Consider the following 27,921-nt stretch of genomic DNA (forward strand, 5'->3'; position numbering starts at 1 on the left):
ATCCCCTGAGGGAAATATCTGGCTCTTTAGCTACTAAATGATCCACTGTGTTCACAAGCTAGTTGCTAATTTTGCCTGTCTTCTGTTCAGTGCTGGGCAGTTAATTTTTTATCAGAACATTTTAATGAACAGCTGCTGGTTGCGGCTGAAAAACAACACTGCAGTGAGAGTGAACTAAAACAGTAAAGGCTGGAACAACAAGCAACAACAAGATCTCAGCTTAGGCGATAATGCTGAGGGAGCAATAGCAATTCAATCTGCTTTAACTTAGCAACTTTAAACTTAAAAGAAACCTTGAACTGTATTGTACAAAAGAATACAGCCTAATTTATGTAGTGAATCACAGCTAATTTACAAAGGCAAAGGCCTACATACAACATGGCATATTTTACCTGACGTTTATCAAAATCTGCAGCGATAGATTTTACTGCAATGAGCATGTAGGGAGGCTTAGTAGACCCTTTACTTCCTCCTCCTTCTTCTTTGTCTGCTCCTATGATGTGACATTTCTCTGGCTGGTCTATGAGCAGCTTAAAGTCTCTGTTATCCTTTTCTTCAGATAGCCTTCAAAGTCAAATGGTGGCATTGTGGGAAGGGCCTTGCAAGCCGCCTTAGTCGGCACAACATTTTTCCGTCGCAACGTGGATTTCCCCTTTGATTTGACCTGAGGTTTGGACTTGGCCTGAGGAGGTTTAGACTTGTCCTGGGGCTTGCAGAGAGGCAGCTGTGGCTCTGAAGGTCTGGAGTGAACTGGTAATCAGGAGAAATGATATAATTGATATAATGATTATAACATGTAAATGTCATCTTAATGAGCAAATGTATCAATGTATCTGCAAAAATGCTTCTCGGAACATCAAAGTAATAAACAGAAATATGAAAGCGAAAAAACACGACATAGAAAAATAGTATCCTCATTTCTGTTTATATTGTTTCACTTTGTTAATCTCTTCATGGTTCATGATGAAATGTGTGCCTCTGTGAATCAGCACAGATGGACAATCACACAAACATAAACACAAACATACTGTGTGTACATACATTAATGCACTCTGCATGTACATACAGCACACAGAGCATCATATACTTATATGGGATGTGAACTTCCCTAATCTTATAAATAAGGGCCAGACTAACAAATTGTCATTATTATTAACTTGAATTAGATCAGGTCATACCACTGGAGACTCCGGGATTACTTTGGCCCCACTGGCGCCCAGTAGGGTCCTGCTGGAGCTGGTAGAGCCATGAACTTCTAGCTTCCACACAGGTCTGTCCCACCCAGAGGAGAGCACAACCTGGAAAACATGGGTGGGATTTGATGGAACATGGTAAGAGGAAGTACTTTTCAAGAAGGAGGGGGTTATATTGTCTAGAAATGTACAAAATCTTGATCTAACCCTTCCTATGCTGTGAGTGGTTCCATCCTCACCTGGCGTGCATAGAGCAGCAGACAGAATAGTATCAGTAGCAGCATCGTGCAAATCACATCTCCCTTCACGTGGAGGATCCTCCTCATGGTCACCATCTTCCTCAGCATCTTCTGAAGACACATACTTCAGCTTGGTATTGAACAGGAATGCACTGGAAAGGGGCCGCTGCAGTTCATGCTGCTTTTCAGACAGCTGTTGAGACCAATCCACAGCTAGGAGACAATTTGGGTTTGCAGGCTGATCCTCTATTTGATGAAGATATGTGGTGATTTTCCTTGCTGCTCTTTACTGCAGTGCTAAATATCACCTCAAACTGTATCCTGTAAAAATACATCCCTGCTGTTCTTTTTTCTCTTAGTGGTCAGGCATGTACTGTTGCACTGGGTGAAAAGTAACTAAGAGTGAGTTGGTCCTGTATCACTCATATCAGTGGATGGCCATCTTGTCTGTCTCCATCCTCCCCTTCTTCTAAGGGCACCAAATGGGCGGGGGCATTCTAGACAACACCAACAACAAAACATCAACAATCAGGGATCAAACAGGGACAACAGGCAGGAAATAACTGGGAATTGCAATGTAACACAATTTACATCAACTTTGGTGCTTCTTTTTACAATGAGGATATTGCCACTTGTCCTTTCCTCCATTATTTTGCTCTACTAAGGAAGATAAACTGGCCTGGTTGTCTACTTTGAAGCCCTCTCTCATCTTGTGCAATGCAATAAAATAATCTCCCTTTGTGGCATAAATCAATTCAGCAGATTCTTCTTAAATATGTCCCTGTGGCAAAAAAAAGGGCAAATATGATGCAGTGTAGAGAAGAATAGACACTCAAATCATCTACTTTCCCATCCACAGTGCTTATTTACTTCTCAACAGCATGGTTTTGGTAATTTGGAGGTCACACAGATATTAGCATCTTTGTTAAAACTGGTTACATTTGGTTGAATAGTGAATAGTTGAACATAGGGCCTGCAGCTGGTCAAAGTAGTAACTCCTTGAGGACAAACATGTCATGAATTTAAAGTAATACAATATGCTATTGCTTGCTGATCAAGTAGCAAATCTCTAATATGTAATATGTGTGTATATTTCTTGAGTCACATACCGATTCAAAACTTCTTTTAGGAGGGGGAGGGTTTTATGTAAGTAAACATGATGAGGGTAGCTACCAACTATTTCTTCAAAGAACACCGTGTCCCAACATTCATATCCCTGAAAGTCACCCATTATTGCTGACATAGAAAATTTGCTTTTGTATATATGTTACAGTTTAATCAGCTCTTTGACTCTGTCACAGAGCACAAATTCCAGACAAGCGCGACCGATACTGTCGCAAACCTCTCGCGCAATTAACACAGAAACAGAAAGCAGGCTGAACCAATATCTCAATATATATATATATATATATATTCCGCATATCGTGCAGTAGCCTATCAACAACAAGCCTGGCTTTATAATCATAATACGTGTGAAATGTCCCCTCATTAATGTAAATCATTCATACTTACCAGGCAAGACAGAGGAGGAGGTCAAAGTGAAAACATCTGTGCCGTGGATGCCTGAAAGTGCAACACAGACAGGCTCAACTCTGCACACGAACACACAGAGGAAACTGATTTCCAGTTTCCAAAGACAGCGATCCAGTGAAAAGAGAGGAGAGGGCTGTCCAGATGCTGTATTCATGAGTCTGCGAGGTAGGACAGAAGAGTTTTCCTGGCGCTGAGCCCGTGTGTATGAGCTGCGCTCATGGTTGCCTTCAAGTGCTGTGGGAAATATCTCTACTATCAACGAAATGTGTTGAAAAGTACAAATTCATTTTTGAAAACATTACAGTTAATGAGTTTTCTTCATATGGGCTCAGATATTCAGGAAATACTAATACTGCTTGTTGTCAGTTTTAACGTCTGTGTAAAACAGGTGAGAAAAGTGACTTTTGTTACCACAACCAACATTGTGAACAATTATGAGCAATTATAAAATAGGAATACATTTATTCATTTAGCTGACGCTTTTATCCAAAGCGACTTACAATTGCTATATATGTCAGAGGTCGCACGCCTCTGGAGCAACTAGGGGTTAAGTGTCTCACAGTGGATGCAAACCCGGGTCTCACACACCAAAGGCATGTGTCTTATCCACTGCACCATCACCACGCCAACATACACACACACACACACACACACACACACATATATATATATATATAAATCGATTTGATAAATCACAAATCACATAATTTTGATATAAATCACAAAAGTCGTATCTTGCCTGACAAATATTTGAATTTGAATTCCCCACTGTTACCTCATTAGTCTGTCAATCCAAAGTAGGTTGCTAGATGTAGCTACTAGATATGAGACTATGCGCTGGTAGCCAGAAGAGGGAGCTAACGAAGAGCATCTGAACGCAGCATCTTCATGCTTCAAACTGACCACGTGACGTAAACTCGCGCAAAGCAACTTCACGCCAGATGCCAACACAGCAACTGGGGAGGATGGTAGCAGAAGAAAGAAAAGAGAGGAGAGACTTTTGTAAACACCCTCCAGAATAATAAGCAGCCCAGCCTACATTGCTGATGTATGTCCAAAAACTGGAAGCAATGTCCCATCACTTTAAGCTCATACTGTGCCGCCAGGCTTTGTTCTCTTGCAGAACTTGATCTTACATTTTAGATGGGATCCATAAGTTTCCAAAAACACCACATTAATGTTTTTTATTTAAAGTTATACAAAATGATTAATATTAACTTTATTCCCCTTTCTTTTCACCGTTATGTGCTGCTGTCTTTGAGAAGAGGCGTATGTGGTAGAAAACTGGACTCTTACAACACCAGATACTTTTCAAATACACACTAATTCTAACTTCCATGTTCAAATCCATCAGCGGTACACTCAGAATAAACAGCTGAGCGAGCCAACTTGTCTGAGAATGACATCATGCCCTTATAAAACTGCAACAATAACGGTTACACAACCTTTTAAAACACATGTTCATTTAGTGATGGTTTCTGCAAACTTACATTTACAATCTCTGTGTACAATCTACAAAAGGTAAACAAGTTCAACACACAGTACTGGTCCTATGTGACATTCATTAATTTAAAAGAGTTTTCTTTGGCTACAAACAGCACACAAACACACAACAGCTGGGAGCAGAGACCTGAGTCTGAGCGACCTGACACACAACTATCAGGGCCACCAGTGACTTCCAATGGCACGACTGTCTGGCAGGAAGCTGCTGTCTGTCTTGCTCCAGCTGTGCTCTCTCTAAACATCACTGCATCAGCTGAATTAAACAGTTCAGGATGCTGATCCAGCAGCTAGTCATTTTCTCTAAACCCTCGTGTCTTTGGGGAAAACAGTTTGGATGACTTTTCTGAAGTTTAAACATCTCTTAGACACATGTGCAACATCACCCGGGAACCCCTCTAGTATGTTCATCGGACATTAGGCTTAACTCTTTCTTTCTTAACTCTTAAGTACTGATTCTATCACACTATATGTGAGCGTGTAACTGGAGAAAAACACAAACTTTGTTTTGCACGAGTTTCAGACAGCAGCAATATGTTGAATATTTCCGATCAAATAATTAAATTTTCTCACTGTACTGAGGCCATCTTTGTTCTGTTGCATTGGAGAATCAGTATGGGGAGCGTCGCAGCTCTTGTGTCGCTCTTGCCTGCTGACTCCTACATTCATATTGACAATTATCTACCTAAGCTGTAACTGCACTAAATCAAGCTCTTCCAAACAGCCACACAGCTAGACTGAGATGGATGATTACCAGTGCACTAAGCCTGTGGTGAGCGTTTTATTTCCGTGAGCTAGCAGTAAAAGTATTATGGAGCTGGTGCCAAATGTTGCTGCCAGGCTGTTGCTTATTCCTAAATCATGGAAAAAGATAGATTAAGGCTACAACGGCGTCCCCAAATCACAGTCTTAGTGTCTTCTGCCTTTCATTTCAAAATGTTCATCTCACTGGTGAGACACCCTTGCTGGTGCAGTGTTTAAAACAGGCGAAGTTCATTCAACATGACAGTACTGATCAGTTGTGCTTGTGACCGTCGTTCTCATTCCAATCCGTTTGTCCATTTCTGCATTCCCGCTGCCTCTACTCTCAGGAGGATGCAGTGCCAGCTCTCATGATCCTGAAGAGTGCATTGACGTTATTGCTCTTGATAGCGTCTCGACAGGCAGAGATCACTTGGTTCTTGGGCTTACCCACTGAAGACAAGGGGGAGCAGTGACAGACAGATTAATATGAGGAGACGAGACAGGTATGCAAGATGTAACAACACATAACACACATTTACTGTTGATTTTGTAGGTTAGCCTGTTGAACTTGGCGTTAAGAAGTTGTGGGGCACAGGCTGTGCGATGTGAACTAATGTTGTAATATTGAGGGACAGTCAAGAGAAAGTGTGTGAATGTTAAGTCTCATTTGAAGTCTAGATCTAACATCCCCCTCTCATTGACCAAATGGTCAAAGAGTAGGTAGAATTTCAGTCGACCAAGATTTATTTGGTTGACTACATCCCTAGATCTCCCTACATAGTACATACTTTGTTATTACTGTTGAATACATATTATTGATGTTACTTGCATCACTGTCATGGACAAAATAAATGTTTTAATGGCTGAATGTGAGTAATTTGCAGAAATTTGCTTGTTAATGTTTTAAAGCAATATGTTTTTAACCAGAGGTTGTGCCAGTTCCACTACAGTCCAGCCACATCTAAAGAAGACAGCATAAAAAAATGGCAACATGTCATGTCATGAGTGTTGTTTCCCTGCTAAGACGAAACTCTTTTCATACCTAATACGCTACATATTGTTACCAAAAAAGGTTGTTTCCAGCCATACTCAAGTACTCTCCAAAGCATTAAACTGGCTTAAACCATGTTAATAATATGATTTAACAAACAGACTGCTTTTTGTGACCAGACAGTGCATAAACACAGATATTTCACATTCTTTGCAAGCACTCTAACAGTGCTGTGATTTAAATAAATTAAATTAAAAAATATATATGTAGTCCCTTACCCACATCAGCAAAGCTTTTAATATTCACTAATGTGCAAAAGCTTTGGAGCTAAATAAATTTGTGCTGGCAAAGACTTGAGAGAAGAAACATACCTGAATCCAGGTACACACATGCACTACATTCCAAAAAACTACCCACCTACAATAATATTGATTGTCCCAGACAATCCCTGACTTGCACATCCACTCTCTCCTACACAACAGGCTTGACTTAAAGCCAGCCAGCCAGCCCACATACAATACTGTTGTGAAGGAATTGTGGTTTTTACAGTGTATCTTACACATACACATGCACTCACACGCACACACACAGTGGCCTACCTCTGAGTCTACCAGCCCGCTGTATGGCCTGGTTGACAGACTTGAGGCAGGCCAGTAGTGCATTGTGGTTGTTAGAGCGGATTTTATACTCGTTGATCAGATCTCTGTTTAGGTCGTACAGCTCTCTGTAACGCTTCTTTGTAGTTGTCCTACAGAGGGCAAGAGAGAAAATCAGAGAGAAAGTATTGGGAAGAGAGGGAGAGAAAGATGAAGAGTGAGTTGGTCCTACGTTAAAAAAAGACTATATATATCAGTCTTATCAACTTATGGTGAAATATATGCTTAACATTATAACCTTCATGAAGGTAGGAAGACTGCTGCATTAGTTTTAGCCAGATACATAATGAACTGGCAACTATTTGTATGTGTTCTTCATGTTTTTGATAACAATTGCTCTTTTGTTTCAGAAGTCAGTAGTTAGAGTTTTTGCAATCCAATCGACCGTGTTCACAGCAGACATCTGGAATTATCATAGTGGAAAAAGCCCAGTAACATGATGCAGTAATGATGCCGCTCTCTTTTTGATGCTCTTAAACAAGCTGGCACAATACCACGGCTCTGTAAGTGGCTGACCTAAATGGCATCCAACCATCAGAAATGTTATTTCAATTATTCTCAAGCGCCCTGGTACATTTTTCAGATCAGAACTCAAATTCTCAAAACTACATGTTCAACCTCCACATCGTCTCGTCACTTGTGAACATCATAAAAGCAATTTCTCATACTTTTGAACAAAATGCTTTGACACATTTATGCAACTGATTATGTACAACTGTCTGCTGTTTCCTCTATTTCTCAGTTGCTTATGTCATGTTGATTACAATGTTTTATACTGGTTCTCTTATCATTGCTTAGACCAAGACAGTCAAAATGCAAAGACATCTTGTCAAATGACAGACAGTGCACTCTCAAAGGTTGATAACTACCCACTATGTAATACTGTCCAATTGCTAACATTGTATTCTTAGGCAGCTGACTTGATGCCAGCCATGGCACACACTATACTTTCAACAAAACATTTATTTGACGACACTGTGGACCGGCCCAGATTAGGTTGCACTCTTCGACCAGCCTCTGTCTTACTTAGTTGATTACATGGTCTGTAATTTTTGCCTGTATCTCAGCCTTTCTCAGGCTCTTCGTCATCCTCTGTGCCCCCCTCTCCTCCTCACCATACCTCTTGCACAGGCAGACTCTTGTCACCGTCTGTCTCTGCATGCTCAATATTCCACAGCTATAACACTGAGTCTTACCCTTGCAGTATGCTGTAAATTGAACAGCAGTTGCGTTTGGTTGCGCTAAGTTGTGAGGAAATTAAATTGTTCCCCATCTAGCCTGAGTCTTCCTGACAACTTTAACAACACTATTACATAACTAATTATGCATCTTATATAATGCGTGACAGGTTATTGTGAGTTTTGGTCGCTCTATTTAGCATGTAGGGATTTACACAATGTACATGTGTATAATTGCATTTGAGAGAAATATGATTCAACAGCAAACAAATGCAAAGTAATTTGATCTGAAGGTTTTCCTCAGTGCATTTTGTGCCAAAGCAATTATAAAATACTATAGTCATGTGAACAACTGACCTTATGTTCATATAAATAGTCACAAAGTTTAACAAAGTTCGACGATTGTGCCAAAGTGATTGAGAAAAACTCTTAAGAGGTGTTTCCCATTATTACATTTATAAACTTGTAAATTTTTTCCATTGTGCTATGCAGTGCTGTCTTGTCTTTTTCTTTTATGTATCACAATGACATGCTCCGTCATCAAATGTGTAGCACAAAACAAAGTGTAACTGTGAATCCTGTCCAATCTCTTGCAATGTTTAACTTCATACCGTTGAAATTGAAATATGTCGGAGAGAAAAAGTGCCTCATTGCCCCATCATCGTCATTAAAACCATACCCACAGTTTGCAGTACACTGTTGTATTCACAACATAGCTAAAGATTCTGACTATCTTCTTTGTAAACAATGACACAAGGATTAGTCAGGTTCACTGATATTTACTTTTGAGAGGTAGACTAATGAGTTTGAGCAAATTATGGGCTTTTGCAGGTAATCCACTATGTGGTGCTGTTTGTACGACCTGTTTCGAGAAATGGACTTACTGTTTTGCAAATGTTAAGGATGATTTGAGAAATGTGACTGTACACTATGACATGTAAATATGTCTGCTGATGTGTTGCCTGTATTTTACATACAAGGATTATAAATGAAAGCAGTTTAAACTACTGTCACTATATAAAAGGGGTACTGTATGCATATTGTGACCACTCACATGTCACCCATAAGGCGAGCGTCCTCTGCTTGCACCAGCATGTTCCTGATGTAGTTGGAGTGGTCGGCCATAGCTGCAGTTAACTTCTGGTGGACGGAATGGAACTCGTCCACCTAGCACACAGACATTTCAGACTCAATATTAAACTTTCTGCTGCGTCGACTCAATGATACTTCTCTCCTAACTTTTAGCTCGCGTTCAAAACAAACCGGAGTCACTGAATTCTCTTTCTGGACAAAAAAACAAAAGTGATTCCTCATGTGCTCCCTGACTTTCTCCACTTTGTAGTCAAAGTCGTAGTCATAAAAGTCAATGTGCGCATCACAATGGACAGAAGGTAGAATAAACAGCGAAAACTGTTTCTGACAGGTTTCAATCTGATTAAGGCCAAACCTCAGTGAGTGTACTGCGTAGCTCCTCAAAGTATCCGGGGAAGTCTGCTTCTGCTGACAAGTCCTCGATTGCCAGGAAGGAGGCCAGTGACTGGACCAAATCTCCCGCCAGGTCGATGTCGTCGGTTCTCAGAGTGATCTGATTGGGCAGATTAGAGATTAATTAACTGACTAATTTTAGTAGCTTTAAAAGGAAATGCCATGGGCTATTGGAACTTTGTGCAAATTAACATATCTGTTTTGCTTATTCATGATAAGGTAGTGTATATGTAAATGATTTACATATTCACATTTCCCTTTATGAGAACAAAAAAAAGTTAGCTTAAGTATGCACAATGCAAACCCTTTATCTTTAAATACTAGATTTTAATGTCCATCATTGTCGTAATTTATTCAATGTATTTTTTATTGCGGTTGTTGTTGTTTTTGTCTTATTCGTACCTGTCCATTGCTGGCCATGCTGATGGACAACAGTCCCCCTCCTCTTAGTGAATTGAAAGTGACGTCAGGACTGTCTACTCCCTCGGGAAGCAGGAAGTTCTGATTCAGCCACATCACCACCTATACACACACACACACAAACGTGTGCACATGTAAACAATTAGATACATATCTCAGCATGTTATTGGCTTGAACATGCTGTTTGACTAATCAGAAGCACATATCCCATTGTTCTGTCTTCTTGAAAGACACATCGACAGCCTACCCGCTGTGGTCGGTCGTTGATGCTGAAGGCGACCCTTCCAGTGGGCAGAGCGGCTGAGGGTTCAACTGTGATGTCATACATGGAAAAACGAGGCAGCTGCCGAGTGATTTCAAACACGTGGAATTGGGTACTGGGAAAAGAAAGGAAATGCAAAGAAGGCAGTGTGGGGGGCAGAAAACAAAGTAGAGGTTAATTACATGGGATGAAATATACAACGATTATATGATAACTTGTCTTACACACCTAGTTTTCCCTCCAACAAAGGCTTTGATGTGCAGATCTACTGGTATGTCTTTTGGGGGGACAATGGGGACTCGGACACAGCCTGACAAGTTCTGGGCGCTGGGGTGGACAACGTGGCTTTCCCCCTCAAATATCCCCTCTGCAAAGATGAGCACTGCACGGATAATGGTTTCTGGAGAGGATAAATAAGAGATTGAAGGACATATGAGAATTCAGTCAGTCCTTGACATGCTTGATATTCTTACGTAAGTGCTAAAACACTCTACCATTTGGTGTTGAAATGCTGAGCTCTACATGGGCCTTTTGGGCCTCTGCAGCAGGTCTCACTGACAGTGCTGTCTGGAGCTGAGTGTTGGCTGGTATGACACCCATCCCACTGTTTGTCTCTGACACACCCTGCAACAAATGTACAGTTTGTGTTGATGCACATACAATGTACAGCCAAATGTCAACAAAGAATCCTGCGATGATTTATATGAAGTCTATTATCTCTGAAACAAACAGGGATATGGCTAAAATATAATAAAAAAAAATGTAAAGTGTTTCAAACAAAAACAGATTACAAGAATCAATCAAATGAGTGACCTGAAGTGAACATGAAAGTGTTAAGACGTTTGCATGGCTTTTTCAGTTTTTTGGCCTAAGGGTGATGCTGGCAATCATTATGGCAAGCCGCTTTTGTGTAAGCATGAGAATCCCAGTGTGAGATAAATATGCTGCCTATTATAATGACAATCTCAAAGGTAAGATGAATATATTCAAATTAATTAAACCAAATATTTACTGACGATATGTTTTGAACATTTATAATATTGTTATTGAGGAAAATTATATTGTGATAATTATCATTATTGTTTTATTGCCCAGCCCTATTGTCAAGAACCAAAAGGTATCACGTATGATATAAATAAATAAATTACTGATTACATTATGTAACACAGTTTTTGTTCCTGGAAGGAAGCCTTCAGATACCCTCAAGACTTCTTCCCTAAGCTGTCTGAGGCAAAGTCTGAGGTGTCTGAGGCAAAGTCCATGTTAGTAATAAGTAATTAAATTCAAAATATCACTGTCCTGGTCATAAAAGCAAGTTCGTGTGGAATAATACCCATTATCTATACTTTTGAGGCATAAGCAATTAAGAAATAACATTGAAAAAAAATGTTACACTAAACTAAATAATAAATGAATAAATTACTGAATAAATGTTACCTTGGCATTTTCTTCATAGTTGCGTAGCTCCAGCAACAGATTCTGTCTGCGCTGGCTGAGCTCTCTAATGAGGTCCTGTTCAGCACTGGAGTCCATAAGATTTCCTTTAAGGTCCTTACTGGCTGGCAGGTAACCACGGACTACAAGATACACACGTTTACATTGATGAGATCCTAATCCAAACTTAAAGGGTCAATTCTCCCAAATCACCATTAGCATGTTTGCATGCTTTGTCTCAACTGCACTAACAGGAATTTTGTCTTTTTGTTTTTGTGTGGAATCAATACATTAACTGAAGTATTGAGGAATTGGACATTTTTGATCCTGCTGGGGGCAATTGTATTTAGTTTACAGCAATAGATTTTTGTCAAAGCATTTATCCAGGAACACACACATTGACACACATTAAAATTCAACCAGTTCCAACATGTTTTCTCATATGCATACGCACACGCAGAAAACATACAGGCACACACATCCAAACAACATACCTTCTCCCTCTACGGAGGTGCAGATAAGTTGTTTCTGTCCATCCAACCGGTAGTCTCCCTCCACCACTCCAGCCACAGAAGAGGAGAAGTTGTCTTTGAAAATGACCTCACCTGTGCGGTCGCTACGAGCATCAATCTGAAATATAAGTCGAATGTGATCAAAGACAAAAGAGAAGCTAGAGATACAATAGAAATTAATGATCTGTTGTGTTGTGACATATCCCATGTCCCAAGTGTGACAGGCTGTTTCTAGCCTGCCATGTTGTGTGCTGACCTTTCCATTGGACCAGCCAGTGATAAGCTCCACCACCCCATCAGCATTCAGGTCAAAGGCATGGATGCTCATTGCGTGATTCTTGGACTGAATGGGGGGAGAAAAACATGTGTGTTTGTATATATAGCTCCTAAAGAGTGCGGAGTGTTAAAATATCATGCTCATGCTGGTTCAAATCGTTCCGGACATGTAACAAATCATCGGACAGTGTGCATGACAACAGATAGAGAAGGGAGGGACAGAGCTGAAGCTGTCAGTAGAAAAACCAGAGGGTACCTTAATCCTCCAGTAGCGGGCGGTGCGGTCATAAACTCCCACCGTGCCATTAGCCAGGGCATAGCCAAACCTGCTGCCATGCATATGGCACAGCGATGTTACGGTCTATATGGAGAAGGACAGAGGGATAGCATGTCTTGTCAAAAATATTACTCTGCTCCAGTAGACCACAAGACAGATATGATAATCCACAAGATAAGAGTAGTAATGAGATTACAAATCATAATTGCGGCACTGTTCCCTGTATAAAACATAATTTAAAGCATTTAAAAGGCACACTGTTGTCAGTATAGATTTTCTCTGGAGTCAACAAGCTTAAAAAGAGTGAAATCCATACCTCATTTTCAGTCATTTCAGACACAAGCTCATCCTCTTTGAATACCCTGATGTCAAAGTCCTCCGATCCTACCAGGAGCTGTAAACACAATATGCAATAGATGACAGCGTGTTTTTTAATGAACAAATTACCATATTAATGTGAATGAATCTTTCATTTAACTCATGGCTATAGTTCAAACACAACTGTAAACACTGTTGAAGTAGAGAGATATAGAAAACAAGAGAGAGGCCACACAGCATGTGTATCAGACTGTCAGCCAGCTGAGACTTACCTCATTTTTCCCATCTCCAGTGAAGTCACAGAGCACCAGAGATCTGACATTATCTCCAGTTACCTAATAACAAAATAGTTCATGACTACATTAATTTAGCTGATTCTGCCATTTGAAGGAATGTTCATTCATGGATTGAAAATAATCGTAGATACAAAAATATGGTTATCTACTAATGTAAATTGAATAGGCCTAATCAAATACATTGGGCAAATGTTCTTGTCTAATTAGTGGCTAGAATATGGTTGGGTATACAGAAATATGCTATTAACAACAAGCTCAGGACTAATGGCTAAACCTTAAAGGTTTTCAACATTCAGTTTCAGAAATCACTGGGAAAATTTCATGTAAGTGTCACTATATCATGAGTTGTGTGTTATATTGCTTTTCTTACCGTCCAGAAGTGGTCGTTGCCCTCATAGTCAAAGCCTTGTAAGGCACAGTTCCCTCCAATAATGGCAAGAGGAGACGGGATGTCCCCGAGTTTCCCCAACACAATAGCATTCGCCCCATCCGTCACCTACACCCACACAGAAGAAACAGAAACAACAGAAACAGATCCTCAACAAAAGCACGTCTGTTTCAGGACAAACAAAAGACTTTCAGAGCATCCATCACCTTTGTGTATTTGTGGCACTTCTTTTCTAACTTATCTTGGGGCCGCTACGTGGGCTATCTTGACCACTGTCCTTTTCAAAGCTCCTGTCATGTGTGCTAGCTACATCATTGTCATGCTCAAGTTCTGCTTTTAAATAATCAGATTCATAAACGGCACAAAACCAAAATCCTTCGATCATTATCATTAGATATATCTTTATTTCCAGCATTACTGTCATCAAAGAAAGTGCTGCTCTGCACTATACCTGACACCCAGGTGCTGCACCATCATGTTACTGTGACAGTAAGCTAATATAAACAAACTTTTTCATCGTGTCTGTATAGTGACATAGTGACAACAGTGCAATCATGAGGTCAAATAGGAACACACAAGTGCCCACTATCGCTTCCATCCAGCATACCGTGAATTAAAAAGGTAATACTCTAGTGTTACCCTAGTACCCTAAACACTAGACACTTTTTTGGGGGGGGGTTGGACATTTTACACCACAACATTGCTAAAAACAAATACTTTGAGGAATACTAGGGAGCTGAGTGCTTAAATGAATAAAATTAATGAATCAGACAGGGTGGAAAGACCCGGGTATGCATTTAAAAGAAAAAGTGTTTACATCTATGCTGCAAATATTTTCATTGTAATTAGTATTTCTTAAAAACTCCATTTGTGGTAGCATCCACCATTACATCCAAAGTTATCACTCCCCTTATTCTCCTCAGCTCCACTCACTTCTCTGTAGAAAATATCAGCATTGTCATGGACATCATAGGCCAGTAGGTTGGTCTGGGATCCCACCAACAGTGTGTCCCCAGTGGTGTTTGGTCCCAGCGTTCCTGCCGTCAGACAAGTGACTGCCTGGTTGATGTTGAGCAGAGAGATGTCTGAGTCCTGGGTGCTCTGGCTCAGTCGGTGAGCCACAGGCCTCTGACCACGAGCATGCGGGTTGTGGATAAAAACCTTATAAAGAGAAACAGAAGAGTATAAATATTTATATATAAAGTAAGGAAGGATTATCATGTACTCAAGACAACGACCATGCTATGAATGAATGTTAAGAATTCGCCACTATTATGTTGGAACAGTTCAAACTTCCCTCACCTTTCCAGCCTGTGTGGCAGCTGTAAGGCATGGGTGGACTCCATCAAATCTCCCAACAGTCACCATGCGAGGGTTGATCTTGTGGTTCAGCTTCAGAGTGAATATGGGGACCAACATAGTGCCTACTGTATATCCCTAATCAGACAAGAGCCAAGAAGAGACACGCAGACAGACAGCGACAGCAATGTATTATTTCACTTCTTTTCGGGCATTTGGAGACTGACTAAACAGGCACATGAGCAAAGCAGCATGCCGTGGCAATGCGTGATTTTGCTACACTAATGTAATTACAGGCTTTATCTCAGGCTCCAGTGGAGTCATGTTGCCTAGCAACAAGGAGTGGCAAGCTAAAGCTGTTCATCTGACTAATCTCCCCGCCGTTTGCTATACAAGAATATCATTTATACAATAAAAGGACATGGCTCTTTAACATATCGTAACACCTGCATTAACACAAAGTTCAAAATCGAACATTTGGAAGAAATAAAATCGCCTAACGGTATATGTTTGCCTTCATTTCCTTGCAAGCCTAGCATGACTAACGTTAGATAACGTTCAACACTTTAATGCCGCCGACAGGAAACAACTCAAAACTACCGAAGACACAAAAACAAACGAGATCATTGTTTTTGTGCAAACAATCTTACCTGGCCTCCGACTCCACTGCAAGTGTTGGATTCTGGTTAAAATGAGCTAGCCGGCTAATGAGCTAGCTGGATTGCGTGACAACCCATGACGACAACGCAGTGGAAATGACGTGCTATTCCACGCCAACAACCGCTTTCTATCGGTTTTCAAATTAAAATATTTTGGCTAAACTTTCCAAGAACCAAAGTGTGTGGAAGCAGTTCTGTTTGATAGAACTATGAGGAGAATAGATGAGCGAGCAGAGGTGACCAGATGCGAACAGATTGAATTCGTGACAGAGGAGTTAGGGGTGGGCGTTACCCCTAGTACTTTCAGTGTCAACAGTAAAACCACAACACCTGAAAACAAAACAGATTCTGGTTGTATTTAACCTAGATAGCTGGCCTCTGACCCTCCTTTACGAATGTGCTCAGTGAATTTGTTTTGGCTTGGTGTTTTTTCTGCTCCAACGTGCCTGCGAACGTTGTCACCTTGTTGTGTGTTTTTATATACAGTCTATGGCTGTGTCCCTGGTTTAGAGCAGTTTTGCACCTGATGGGATATTCCATTGGGTAATTTAATATAAAGCAATGCATCATTCTCTTTAAGATCATCACGTGTTTGTCGCGATGTCTTCTGACAAAAACTAAACTAAGCTTTGGTCGTCTTGACAGTTTCAACTTGGAAATAACTGCACGGATGCATTAGCAAGATGGCTACCGAGGGGCGGAACATGTCTACGAGAGTTTGCTCTTATTTAGCCAGAGTTATAAGGAGGGCTCGTCCGGGATTTGAACCCGGGACCTCTCGCACCCTAAGCGAGAATCATACCCCTAGACCAACGAGCCGGCTGTCGTCAGAGGGTCCTGCTGTACCATCAGACCACATGTGATTGAATTCTTCAAACACATCTCATCTAGTCAAACAGATGCCTCCGCTGAAAAAGCAGCTTGTCAAGATTGAGCTTGAGGACACACATCCACTGAGAGATGTCAGCCAGACACAGAGCTTTGCGTTACCTCCTAGCTTTCAGACTGAGGAAAGGACAAAATTATGAGCACCCTAAGCGAGAATCATATCCCTAGACTAACCGCTTTTCCTGCTGCGATGTGTTGAGAAGAAATCCGCTTGACACTGTTCTTGATCATGAAAGTTTATTACATCAAGGAGTTCAGCATCAATTACAAGCTCTGCAGCAGCTTGGAGAGTGACCCAGCCCGATGACCCCTCTGTCTCTCTGTACATCAAAACACAGCTTATATAGGACATGTTTAGGTATCTGTTAGATACCATATAAGGGTCTGAGTCTGCAAACTAAGGCACCAATCCATATAAGAGCAAAGTTCTATAGGATAAGTGTAGACATCTGTTAGACACCATATAAGGGTCTGAGTCTCCACATAACCACTGACCTCTGCTCTCCCCTTAAAAGGTCACTAATCCTCTATCCAGCTGCTACAGTGCTATGTTAAACTGTTATGCGTCAAATGCACATATGTTATACACCACAGTCTCATCACAGATAAAAGTTCTCATGGACTTTTTACAGATCAGGTGTTTTCTCCAGCTTATTGCCATTTGGATTTTTAGGCTTGCTCATTTTTGATCTCCATTGATGCATTGAGGTTGACCAATTATTAGTTCAGTTGAAGAGTGACATTGCTGACTTGCTAATTTCACTTGAATTGCCCATTAATGTCATTTTTTGCAGTAGATAAGTCTAATATACTGCCTACTCAGCATACCAGGTTTTTATATTTAAATAGTGTTTGCCTTCAGTGATTTTATTGCACATATGTTTACTGTACATGCAAGTTCAGATAATTAGTGATTGAGCATCTGAGTTCTAACAACAGTCACAGTATCATGCAACTGACTTAACTATCATGAATGTTGTTGCTCTTCAGCGACAGTGGTTATAAGGAGGGCTCGGCTGGGATTTGAACCCTAAGCGAGAATCATACTCCTAGACCAACTGGCCAGCCATCCCCGGGGTGTACTGCTGCACCATCAGACCACATGTGATTAAACTCTTCATCTCATCTAGTCAAACTGATGCCTTTTCTGAAAGGAAGAGCAGCATGTCAAGATTGAGCTTGTGTGCAGACACTGACTGAGAGATGTCAGCCAGACACGCTGACATTCGCGCAACCGCTTTGCTTTCAGACCGAGCAAAAGAGAGAAATATGAGCACCCTAAGCTACCCATTATTGTATCTAAGCAGTAACTGCCTTCAGAGGTTGAATTTTATGTATGTTTACTGTACACAAGTGTCAGATGATTGGTAGTTGGGCATCTCAGTTTTAACAACAGTCGTTGAATCATGCATCTGACTGTTGGTCATCATGAATGTCATGGCTCTTCTCAGAGACATTTAAGAGGAGACATGTCCCTTGAAGAATCCACAGTACAACTCTAAAGGGAAAGCCTGTAACGCCAAAGATGACAGCTATCCCGTCCGTCCTGCTAGAATGCTGTGTTAAAGCTCGCCAAACGTTTGATTAAACAGCCGAGCCGAGAAACATATTCAGCCAATCCTGTGGTTCCACTGACATAAGGGTCTACTACGCATGTGCCACTACTTCCACGCATGTGTAGTAGAAGTAAAACTGTTGGGGAAAATCATTTTTAAAGCTTATTTTGGGGTGAAAATCAGTTTTTACTGGTGATTCTATACATGCAGCTTTTATGTCCATTTGACAAGTGAACGTGCAGTTATGGCTCTCTCCCCATTCATGTAAGTAGCATTAGCAAGATGGCTGCCAAGTGGGAGGACCATGGGTCTGTTCAGTCTTCTTCAGCCACACCTCTCACACCCTAAGCGAGAGTCATACCCCTAGACCAACAAGCCAGCTGTCATCATGGGCCACTGCTGTCCCATCAGACCATATGTGATTGAATGATTCAACAGAGGATGTACTTTCTGCGGCAGCTGAGGATGTTCAATCTGCAAAAGACAATGATGGTGCACTTCTACACTACCATCATCAATCCATCCTTACCTCTGGTACTCTGCAGCCACTGCCAAGGACAAGGGCAGAGTGCAGTGCAGGGTCTGATTAACTTCTTTCACTGTCTGCATTGCGACAGTCCCGTGAACCTTTCGCGGTTGTGCTCGTCTCACGCACACGCCCGCCCCTGCCAAAGTTTAATTGACTTGAACTTTCTGTAGCCTATGCGAGGCGCAGCACAAAAAGAAGATGGATGAGAGACTGATCCTCGCCGTCTGTGACTTCTCTGAAATATAAGTGTTCACTGAACAGTTACCGGGACATTAACCGGAGGGCGTTTGCATGACTAGATTTATCAGCTATATGAATATGAATAATATGTGTGAAAAGGCCTTTAGTGTGGACAGGCGAACACGGAGGACTTTTAAAACAATGACACAGACAGATACCGGCTTCCGGTTATTATATTTAGTATAGTGTATACTGTGTATGTATTTATACATCTACGTAGAATGTAAACTGATTCTACTTTTATTGTATTATTGTGTATTGTGCTGTGCCAATTTGAATTTCACCCAGGGGAATTATTGAAGGAACATCTTATCTTATCTTACAATGTTAAATTTATGTTTTTAATATGAACTAAGGTCCTGATTCCCAGCATTTGTGATCCTTAATCCCAATGGTAAAAAGGGAGGGCTCGTCCGGGATTTGAACCCGGGACCTCTCGCACCCAAAGCGAGAATCATACCCCTAGACCAACGAGCCAATATGCTTTACACTTAGACATTCATGTCTAGGTAGAACCACTGAGACTGATGATGTGGCCGACTGGAGACTAAGAGATGGTCTGACTGAACAACACCACTAGTGGTGTTCAGAGGAATAACAGCACATAGCCCAATAATCGCCAATATGAAGCAGCTGACATTTCAGACAGACGACGGATACGCAAAGTGCAAGACAAACTTAAACATACTATGAACAATTATCAAAGTGTATATTTAACCAAAGATATGTATTTTTAAAGGATAATGTTAAGTTTTGTAAAGTAATACGCCTACTTTAGGCACTTATTTCAGAAAGACAAATAATTGGTATCGTTCAGGGGCGTCATGATACATTGGGTCAGGAGACGTGACGATGCAGGAGAACAAGACCAGAAGATTTTTAAACCTATTTTGAAGAAACAGGAAATGCTGGGGTGTCTGGGGGTCCTCCACCATAAAATTTGGAGCATTAAAGAAATATAATGCAGTTATCAGCAGCTTGGTTCTTCTTAGCTTACATTTTTTGGGACATTGCACATTTAGTTTCTTCCATAATTAAATTTTCTTATTGTGCAAATAAACCTTTCTCAAAGCATTTTCATTTGTTCAAAAAGTGTTGGGGATAAAATCAGACCTTTCAAAATGTGGTGGGGACATGACCCCAGTGTCCCCTGTGTAACGTTAAATGACATTTGTGGATGTAATAATCTATTTATCCATCCATCCATCCATCGTAAACCGCTTATCCTGTGTGGGTCGCGGGGCGCTGGAGCCAATATAATCTAATTTATCCATGGTAATATATTTTGCTTACTCAACTTTCTTCATCTAAAGCTAGGTACTGGACCAAACCCCTACACTTAATTTTGTTTGGTTATAGGCCGATATTTAAACTGTCCAAACCATAGCCGTTTCTCAATCTGCGTTACTTTGACGTATTAGCTGCCTACAAGTCACAGATTGTGTCACACTTAACCCAATGCTCGTCCACAGTCCACGTGTTGAGATTGCGCATGTTCGAGTTAGCTAGAGGCTAACTGTAGTTAACCAGTACCAGAGCCTGCCATGTTCCGGGATTGGATATTACATTCACAAGATGGCAACAGAAGCGAAACGACCCAAGGTTACAGTTTAATCAGTTCTAACAACAACAACAACAACAAAAAATAGGATGATAGTGCTTGTACTGTTTGTGTGTGTTTACACTAATGTTAGCTGTGTTTTCTGTGCATGTAACGTTGTGCGTGGTGTGGGAACGTGTATGTACAAGTGTGGCTCTGTCCTAAACAGAGGAACTATTTCACAGTAAAGCCATGTACACCGTAGGTGCACTAGGTCACATGTGCCTGATCATATTGACGTTTTTATCCATGCGCTGACAGGTAGATCATGGTTCAGTGCTCAGTCCCCTGCAGAACTTTTTACAGTGGTGCGACAGAGTCGGCTTGGTACTCAGCAATAAGGTATGTTATCACAGCCTGCACTCAGGCTCCTGACACAGAATATAGTAATTCATTATTCAGTCTCTCGGTCTTTTCCTGCCATTTTAATTTAAGTTGTTCAACATTGTGCACCTTCTTTGTTTAAATGGCTTGATTCCAGTTTCTTAACCGTATTGGCCATGCATGTAAAGGATGGGTGTCTCTCTCCCTAGGTGTGTGTGAGTAAAGAGGGAACAGTGGCAGAGTATGGGATGCTGGCGAAGGACCACATAGAGGAGGGGAGGTTATATTCACCATTCCCAGATCCGCTCTTCTGCACCAGGGAACAACCAAGATCTCTGCCCTGCTGGAGAAAGGTGAGCGTTAATGATTACAAAGACGTTTTCCTGAGATTGAAGCAGCCTGCATCATCCTCCTGTTTGTAACCTGTCTTTCCTCCTTTTTATACTTCACAGAGCAGTCGTCTCTGGAGAGCTCCTCTGGCTGGGTTCCCCTATTGCTGGCTCTGCTGTATGAGTATACATCATCACAGTCCCACTGGAAACCCTACCTCTCTCTGTGGACCAATTTCAAGACGTTGGACCACCCCATGTTCTGGTAAGAAACTCTTTAAATCATCGTTTCAACCCCGTCCTGGGCATCCCTTGTCTTACCGGTTCTGCGGTTGGTACTGTAACAGTTTTTTCCCACGAATTATCTGTTGTTGAAGTGGGAATTTCCAGCTTTCTTTCCAGTAACTTCCAGGTCATCTGTACAGGTCTAAAGAGGAGAGAGACAGACTCTTGAGGGGGACAGGTATTCCAGAGGCTGTGGACACGGACTTGGCTAACATCCAGAGGGAATACACAGACGTGGTCCTTCCCTTCATCGCAAAGCATCCTGACCTCTGGAACCCCGACACACACACGCTGGACCTTTACACACAGCTGGTGGCCTTTGTCATGGCCTACAGGTTAGTGAGCATACAGTATATGGACCTTTTTTTCCCCTTGTCCTCCTCCCAAATTCACCCCTGCGATCTCTGTCTTCCCCCTTCCCTGTAGTTTCCAAGAGCCACAGCAAGAGGAGGACGATGATGATGATGAGGAGGAGGAGGATGAGGATGAGAAGGCCCCCAACCCGCCAATGATGGTTCCCATGGCTGACATGCTTAACCATGTGTCCAATCACAATGCCAATCTGGAGTTTACACCAGTGAGGGGACACCTCCACTAATACTGATGGACTTTTTCATGTTTCTAGATTTAATAGTTTGTTTTCTAGAACAGCTTCTCATCTGTGTGTGTGTATATGTATATATATTTGACATCGAGACCTAAGCTGCGAGTTAACTGCCCACTGAGCAATGTTAACTTATTTGCATATTTCAACTCTTCTTGTACACTCCGTCTTTCTCAGGACAGTTTGAAGATGGTTTGTGTGCGCCCCATTCATAAAGGCGAGGAGGTATTTAACACCTACGGGCAGATGGCCAACTGGCAGCTGCTGCATATGTACGGCTTCTCGGAGCCGTATCAAAGCAACAGCAACGACACAGCTGACATCCCCATCACAAACCTCTACAAAGTCGCCACGCAAGGTAATCGACAAGACTGTTCTGCAATTCACTTGTCCACGTATTATAGCAGACGACATCTACTACGGTGTGTATGGTGCGCTCCGAGCATCATTAAATTATGCAACACGACATTGTGCAGTCACCGGAGTCGAGCATTTCAACACTGAAAAGGATGCACTTGAACGTAATATTCAGATTGTCTGCAGTGTTGTAACTATAACCTTTTTCATGCCACTGGTTTGCAGGCCTAAATTCTACATTGCCTGTCATTGTCCCAGTGTGCACGTCACAGTGTCCAACATTTCACAGTTGGGCGTCAGCTGGACATTATTTTCACACCAGCCTCATAGTTTTACAATGACGACCGCTTTTAATTAGAATTCCCCTTGATTCATCGGAAGAACATTCAATTTGATGTCGAAACAAATACAACCCTGTTACTTGGTGCTTCCTGTCCTCTTCCCAGGTATTCAGTCCGATTTGGACCGGCAGCTGGTGGAGGAGCAGTGGGAGATGCTGTGTCAGATGATGCAAGAGAAAACAACCGTTGTCTTTGGCAGACAGGGCTGCCTTACAGACACAGAGCTACATACTGTGCTCAAGGTGAGGGGTGTACATAAACAGTGGTGTTTAAATTACATCTGTTCACCCTACAAAACCTGGGAAAAAAACAAACACATTCCCCTTTGTCAGAGATGAATGTTGTTGGAAACAAAACTCTTGCATTTTATCTTCAGGTGCTGTGTATGTCGAGCAGGGAGTTCTCAGAATTTAAAGACAATGAAGGTTGGGAGGAAGATGACGAGGATGATGAGAGGATCTCCCTTGCTTTCTCTAACGAGGGACTCCCTGGATTAAAGGCTTCGTGGAAACGGCTAATTCATGAAGCGGCCCGACTGACTGTGAGGACCTATGGAGAGGGTTCGGACAGCGAGCAGGTGCTGATAGAAGACAAGGAAGCGTATGCTGGACTGAGCAGCAGGCAGCAGAAAGCGCTGCAGGTACGCTGCGGACAGAAGAGCATCCTGTACAGACTGATGGAGCTCACAGAGTCATGACCTGTTGTCATAATACAGTCAATAAATGTTTTTCCTGATAAACTGACTTTCTACAATCCTTGTTTTGCTCCCATTAATACATACTAATAAAGGTGATAGTTTATTTGGCCTTACTGTACATAAACCAGGGATAACTAAGTTCAGAATTTGCAAATAGTGGGCAACCACGTTTGTGCTATATTGGAATATTATTCATTTGCAGGTGTCTTAACTGCAATTACTGGGATCCAAGATTGGCCCCCAAGAGTGGACATGACTATCCGCAAAACTCAGTTCTCTGGATGTACATAATACAGTGGAACATTTCACCTTTATTAATAAAGACAGTAACAGCTGTACCTAGAGTCAGGAAACTTGTGAGTAATGTATATGAATTGTTTCTAAAAATAAAATAAAATAAAAGCTACTTTTGGAACACCTGATATTTAAATACCATCCTATTACACTTGTAGTCCTGAGTGAACACAGATGCGTTGCAGTTTGAATGCTTTATTTTCTGTATGTATGCATACTGCAGTTAAGTAGCAAGAACTAAAGGCAAACTAGAAAGGACTACAAAATACAACACATGGACCAATACATTTACAAAACATTCAAAATGTTACAAAATGGGCTGTATTGGTCCTTCTATTGTTCTTCAATTTGGATCTTTGTACAAATTGCCAAGGTACGATGTCACTATCACTTTGCACAATTTACAAGTGCCAGGGAGAGACTTCCAGAGCCAGTTTCTAACGGACAGAGCATCAGCAAACTGTCTCCACCAACACACCGACGCACCAGGAGTAGACCCCCACCCCACCTGGGAGACTGAACTCCATCTTCCTGTTCCACTCAGGGATAAAAAGGTATTAAATGAAAGTAGCAGGCAGCTTTTTTTTCTTCTTCTTCTTCTTCTTCAATCATCTACCATTCAGCCTCTCAAAGCAAAACAAAAGTCAGGAAAAAAAGGATTTGTGCGGGAGGGAAGCAAACCAAGGACTTTGGTAGTGAGTGAAAATATGTTTAGATGTCTTTACATGTCAGGATACGCTTTATTTGACATGTGCGTTGATCACTTCACTTATCTACTCTCCCGTTCTCCCTTTTTTCCTCCAATATTTACATCAAAGCATCAAAAAAGTATATTAAACAACATGTCTCAATCCATTCTCTCCATTTCAATTCCAAGGGATAAACAAAAATCTAACTCTTTAGATCCATGAGCAGTAGTCCTTTTATCCACATTTCAAATGACTGTGGTTGCCAGTTTATCCAGTGCCAACAGTAAAGAGGAGAGGTGTGTTGTGTGTGTGTGTGTGTGTGGTGGGGGGGACTGGGTCAAAGTCAAGGCCGCGGCATCTCTCCCGAGGGCTACGAGCTGGCTGGTACACAGGCTAGCTGGCACCAGTGCCTTCCATCACCTGCTGGGCCTGCTTCTGTCCCATGCAGCACTGAGCTACCGACTGGAACAGCCTGATGAGGGAGGGGAGAGGTAAGACGTGAACATCTGGTGAAAATGAGAACAACTAGAATTTATCCTGCTAACTAGTATCATCTGTGCAGGCTGAAAAAAAACAAACAAACAAAAAAAAAACACATACATAAAGAACAACGAGTCAAACATAAAACCTACTTTTCAATCTCAGGGGCACAGTGCACAAAGTCGTGGCTCCAGAACTTAAAGGCAGGATTCTTGATCAGCTCGATGAAGGTGATGAGGAGACCCCATGGGTGAGGCCTGTTCACTATCAGCCTCTCCAGCAGAACCCTGCAAGAGGAGGAGAAAGATTTAACTAAACGGCAGTTAACTTCAACACGGTGTTGACTCAATGCGTTCCTCTGCTGAAATGAATCAAGTCACACAGATCCAGATCAGACTGTTTGTCTCACCTGGTGATCTGCTCCTGGATGGCCTCTGTGTTGGCCTCGGCAAACAGATACAGCATGGTGCAACTGAAGTAGTGAGTGTGGCTGTTGGGGTAGCGCAGCTGATTGGCGATCGCGTTCAAGAACAAGTAACGCCCTGAAAAGACACGACGACAGAAACCTCAGATGAGTGCTCTGCTCAAGCTTTTTGCAACTGGTTCTTTAGATAGCAATAAATAAACGTACCCTCAGTGTCCAAGTCCACGGCCAGATTTTGGAAAATGTCCATGTGTGCAGAGTGGGTTATAGTGCTCATGGAGGGGGTGCTGCCCTTATTGTGGATGTGAGCGATTGCCTGTGTGCCTACATACAACACTAGAGCATTGATCAGCTGGATGTTGTAGCGGTTTCCCGGCTCATTAGACACCTGGGGTAGTGGTTTAAAAAAAAAAAAAAAAAAAAAATAGGAGGGTGACAGATTAACACAAAATCGTATCATTTACTGAAGTATAATAATATTCTACTAATAATAACAATAATGTAAAAGAGATGGACACTGCTCCTACCTGCAGGTTGCTGCGCAGCTCAGACAAGAAAGTCACTGGTGAACGGGTCTTCAGATACGAGTCCAGATCCTTCTTGAACTGGGAAGGCATAACACCTGTGAAGTTGGTGAGGATACGGGGAGCGATGTTGATCTCACTCAGCATGTCCACCTGCAGCCGGGGTGTTGATACAACATTGATTAAATGGGACAACGTCTTCTAAACAAAAGTTCAAACAAACCTGCTTCTGTAGGCATCGTCAAAGTGTGCGTTTGTTTGTCTCTACCTTGAGATTGGGTGTGAAAGGGTCAGGAAGCCTCATGTTGCGTGGAAAGGCACTCAGGATGAGGTTGCGGAGCTGGATGCAGTTGGGTGGGATAACATCACAGAAGCCATAATGGTAGTCACACAGGAACTCTGGGAAGTCATGCAGCAGGACCAGGAGCACTCTCAGTGTGCCCTGAAATAGAAAATGATACGTTTTATAATAATAGGAAACATTTGCCTGCTAACAAGACAACTGAAATATGAAACAAGCCTAAAGTCTATAGCTACAAAAGCAGCCCTATGAAGTTGTAATTCCCAATATCAAAAATAAATTGCAACCCAATCAGCTCTGACAGATTAGGTGTCATGATTTAGTACCGGTCTATCAATGCATCACTAACACAACCAAATGATAAATGCGAGGTTCCTACTGCCAGAAACATGGACTTCACTTTGTCTAACTTGGTGTTTACCGGCAGCTGTTATTTCGGAACAAAGAACAATGAGAGAGCACCTTGTAGAGGATTTGCATAGGTTTGTTGAGCTCTACATTCCTCAGAATGGGGCCAGGTACTTGAAGAGATCAATCAGCAGCTGTGCGTACATGGGCCAACCCTGGAAGACAAAATCAGTTCATTGATCAAAAAAACACAACTATGGGGTATTAACAAGATTTGAATGTCATAAATAGGCTTGCTCTTGCATACCTTCTGCTGCGGTGTGTGCGCTAGCATCCTGGCAATGAAGATGCGATGGAGATGAGTTCCAACCAGGCATACACAAAGCCGGGTGCTTTGGTGGGTCTCAGGATGTGGAAGGTATTGCTGCAGATAAAAGGAATATGTGAGGCCAAACCAAACCGTACTGCCTCTCCTCTACACACAGAAGGCGACCCTTTAGATATGACTGATCCATGAGGATGTCTCACCAGAAGGCGTGAGTGTCTGGAAGTTGATGGTCTCCAGCACATGTTCGGGGGCGTTGAGCTCCAACAGCAGCATGATGAAAATGCGGTGGTATGGTAGCTGTTGGAATTCTGTCTGACGGACATCATGGTCCTGGATCGACCCCAACTACGATACCTAGCACCTATTAGAACAATGTATAGGGTAATCAGAATCAGCCAGCCAAAGGCTGCCAGCAGAATCTGCAGAGCAGACAAGCATTTATCTTTTCTGCCACTTTAAAGATTTACAGTTAAACAGACATTATGATGTTTAGAGCTTTCCTATCAACAACAATATTTATTTAAATGAGTGTGTGGTTCTACAAACTAGATTTTAACCCAAAGTTGTTAACACTGTCAAAAGGTCTCTTAAGTCTTCATCGCTCATTGCTGATTATGTAGCTTTCTTTGTAACCCTGCTGTTCTGAGCAGAATAAACCTCATCACACCTGGGTTGAAATGCCCTTCATAAATCACACAGCATCCCCGATGCCACAATGTAGAAAGACTTTCAGTACCACAACCAATAACTACTTTCATAATGTCCTGTTGATAATATTGGATATTTTTGACTATTTTGTCACAGATGATAAATCAGCTACACTTTTGTAGTCATGCGGTACCTTGTGAAGGTTTATTTGTCACTGTGTTGGTGGCTCTCCAGAGTGTTTGACCAGCAGGGCTATGAGCCTAACGAGGCATCCAGGTTGTGGTAACACTTTGCCCTGATGATGGCGGCACTGGCTGCTGGGTTGTGCTGTTGCTCAGCCTGTGCCGATAGCTTATCTCCACACACATTTCTGTGCACAGCCGGAAGAACCTTGTGATCAGGTCATCAGTCTTCAGGATGCCCTGCTGGTGCATCTGGTTGAAAAAGAAAAGGAGACATGATATAAACGTGAGGA

The 27,921-nt window shown here is 41.9% G+C and overlaps 2 protein-coding genes, 1 long non-coding RNA gene, 2 other non-coding genes and 1 pseudogene across 6 annotated transcripts; 1 reads left to right on the top strand and 5 right to left on the bottom strand.

Annotated features, from left to right (window-relative positions):
* Window positions 1-1,162: 1,162 nt before the first annotated feature.
* LOC119884366 lies at window positions 1,163-3,164 on the bottom strand. The gene is made up of 3 exons (XR_005440987.1): window positions 2,945-3,164; window positions 1,433-1,929; window positions 1,163-1,298 (listed from the first exon to the last, which is right to left on the bottom strand). It is a non-coding gene; the product is annotated as an uncharacterized LOC119884366 (long non-coding RNA).
* Window positions 3,165-4,134: 970 nt separating this feature from the next.
* Window positions 4,135-15,887, bottom strand: LOC119884367 (Bardet-Biedl syndrome 2 protein homolog). 2 transcript variants are annotated; one of them, XM_038694792.1, is made up of 18 exons: window positions 15,652-15,884; window positions 15,005-15,139; window positions 14,636-14,863; window positions 13,685-13,810; window positions 13,291-13,353; window positions 13,017-13,094; window positions 12,680-12,784; window positions 12,404-12,490; window positions 12,130-12,265; window positions 11,639-11,778; window positions 10,696-10,825; window positions 10,430-10,601; window positions 10,187-10,316; window positions 9,922-10,041; window positions 9,482-9,619; window positions 9,089-9,201; window positions 6,800-6,948; window positions 4,135-5,659 (listed from the first exon to the last, which is right to left on the bottom strand). In XM_038694792.1, the coding sequence occupies exons 2-18, from the start codon at window positions 15,119-15,121 to the stop codon at window positions 5,553-5,555; spliced, it is 2,139 nt and encodes a 712-aa protein (XP_038550720.1). In that variant the 5' UTR covers window positions 15,122-15,139; window positions 15,652-15,884; the 3' UTR covers window positions 4,135-5,552. The 2 variants fall into 2 exon arrangements, with proteins under 2 accessions (XP_038550720.1, XP_038550721.1); XM_038694793.1 differs by lacking the exon at window positions 6,800-6,948 and having other exon boundaries at window positions 15,652-15,887.
* A 520-nt stretch (window positions 15,888-16,407) lies between these two features.
* On the bottom strand, window positions 16,408-16,479 carry trnap-agg. The gene has a single exon. It is a non-coding gene; the product is annotated as a tRNA-Pro (tRNA).
* A 2,799-nt stretch (window positions 16,480-19,278) lies between these two features.
* Window positions 19,279-19,350, bottom strand: trnap-ugg. Its single transcript has one exon. It is a non-coding gene; the product is annotated as a tRNA-Pro (tRNA).
* Window positions 19,351-20,334: 984 nt separating this feature from the next.
* Window positions 20,335-23,457, top strand: LOC119884365 (N-lysine methyltransferase setd6-like). The gene is given in 10 exon segments (XM_038694790.1): window positions 20,335-20,475; window positions 20,735-20,815; window positions 21,007-21,073; window positions 21,076-21,150; window positions 21,250-21,391; window positions 21,552-21,746; window positions 21,838-21,988; window positions 22,193-22,373; window positions 22,819-22,955; window positions 23,090-23,457. Coding segments are annotated over 10 exon segments (1,377 nt in total). The 5' UTR covers window positions 20,335-20,448; the 3' UTR covers window positions 23,411-23,457.
* Window positions 23,458-23,883: 426 nt separating this feature from the next.
* LOC119884364 lies at window positions 23,884-27,143 on the bottom strand (annotated as a pseudogene).
* Window positions 27,144-27,921: the final 778 nt, after the last annotated feature.

The sequence above is a fragment of the Micropterus salmoides genome, unplaced genomic scaffold (genome assembly GCF_014851395.1).
Source record: "Micropterus salmoides isolate LMB-PRFRI ecotype aquatic unplaced genomic scaffold, ASM1485139v1 Ms_hic_scaffold_3386, whole genome shotgun sequence".
In the NCBI taxonomy this organism is placed as follows: domain Eukaryota; kingdom Metazoa; phylum Chordata; class Actinopteri; order Centrarchiformes; family Centrarchidae; genus Micropterus; species Micropterus salmoides.

Bases quoted from the DNA above. Each gene is read 5' to 3' on its own strand.
- LOC119884367 (XM_038694792.1), bottom strand. From the start codon at position 15,121: ATGTTGGTCCCCATATTCACTCTGAAGCTGAACCACAAGATCAACCCT. The intron at 13,811-14,635 runs GTGAGTGGAGCT...GTGTGGGTGTAG, and splicing joins CTGATATTTTCTACAGAGAA to GTGACGGATGGGGCGAATGC. The intron at 6,949-9,088 runs GTGAGTGGTCAC...TGCCCTCTGTAG, and splicing joins GCTCGCCTTATGGGTGACAT to GACAACTACAAAGAAGCGTT.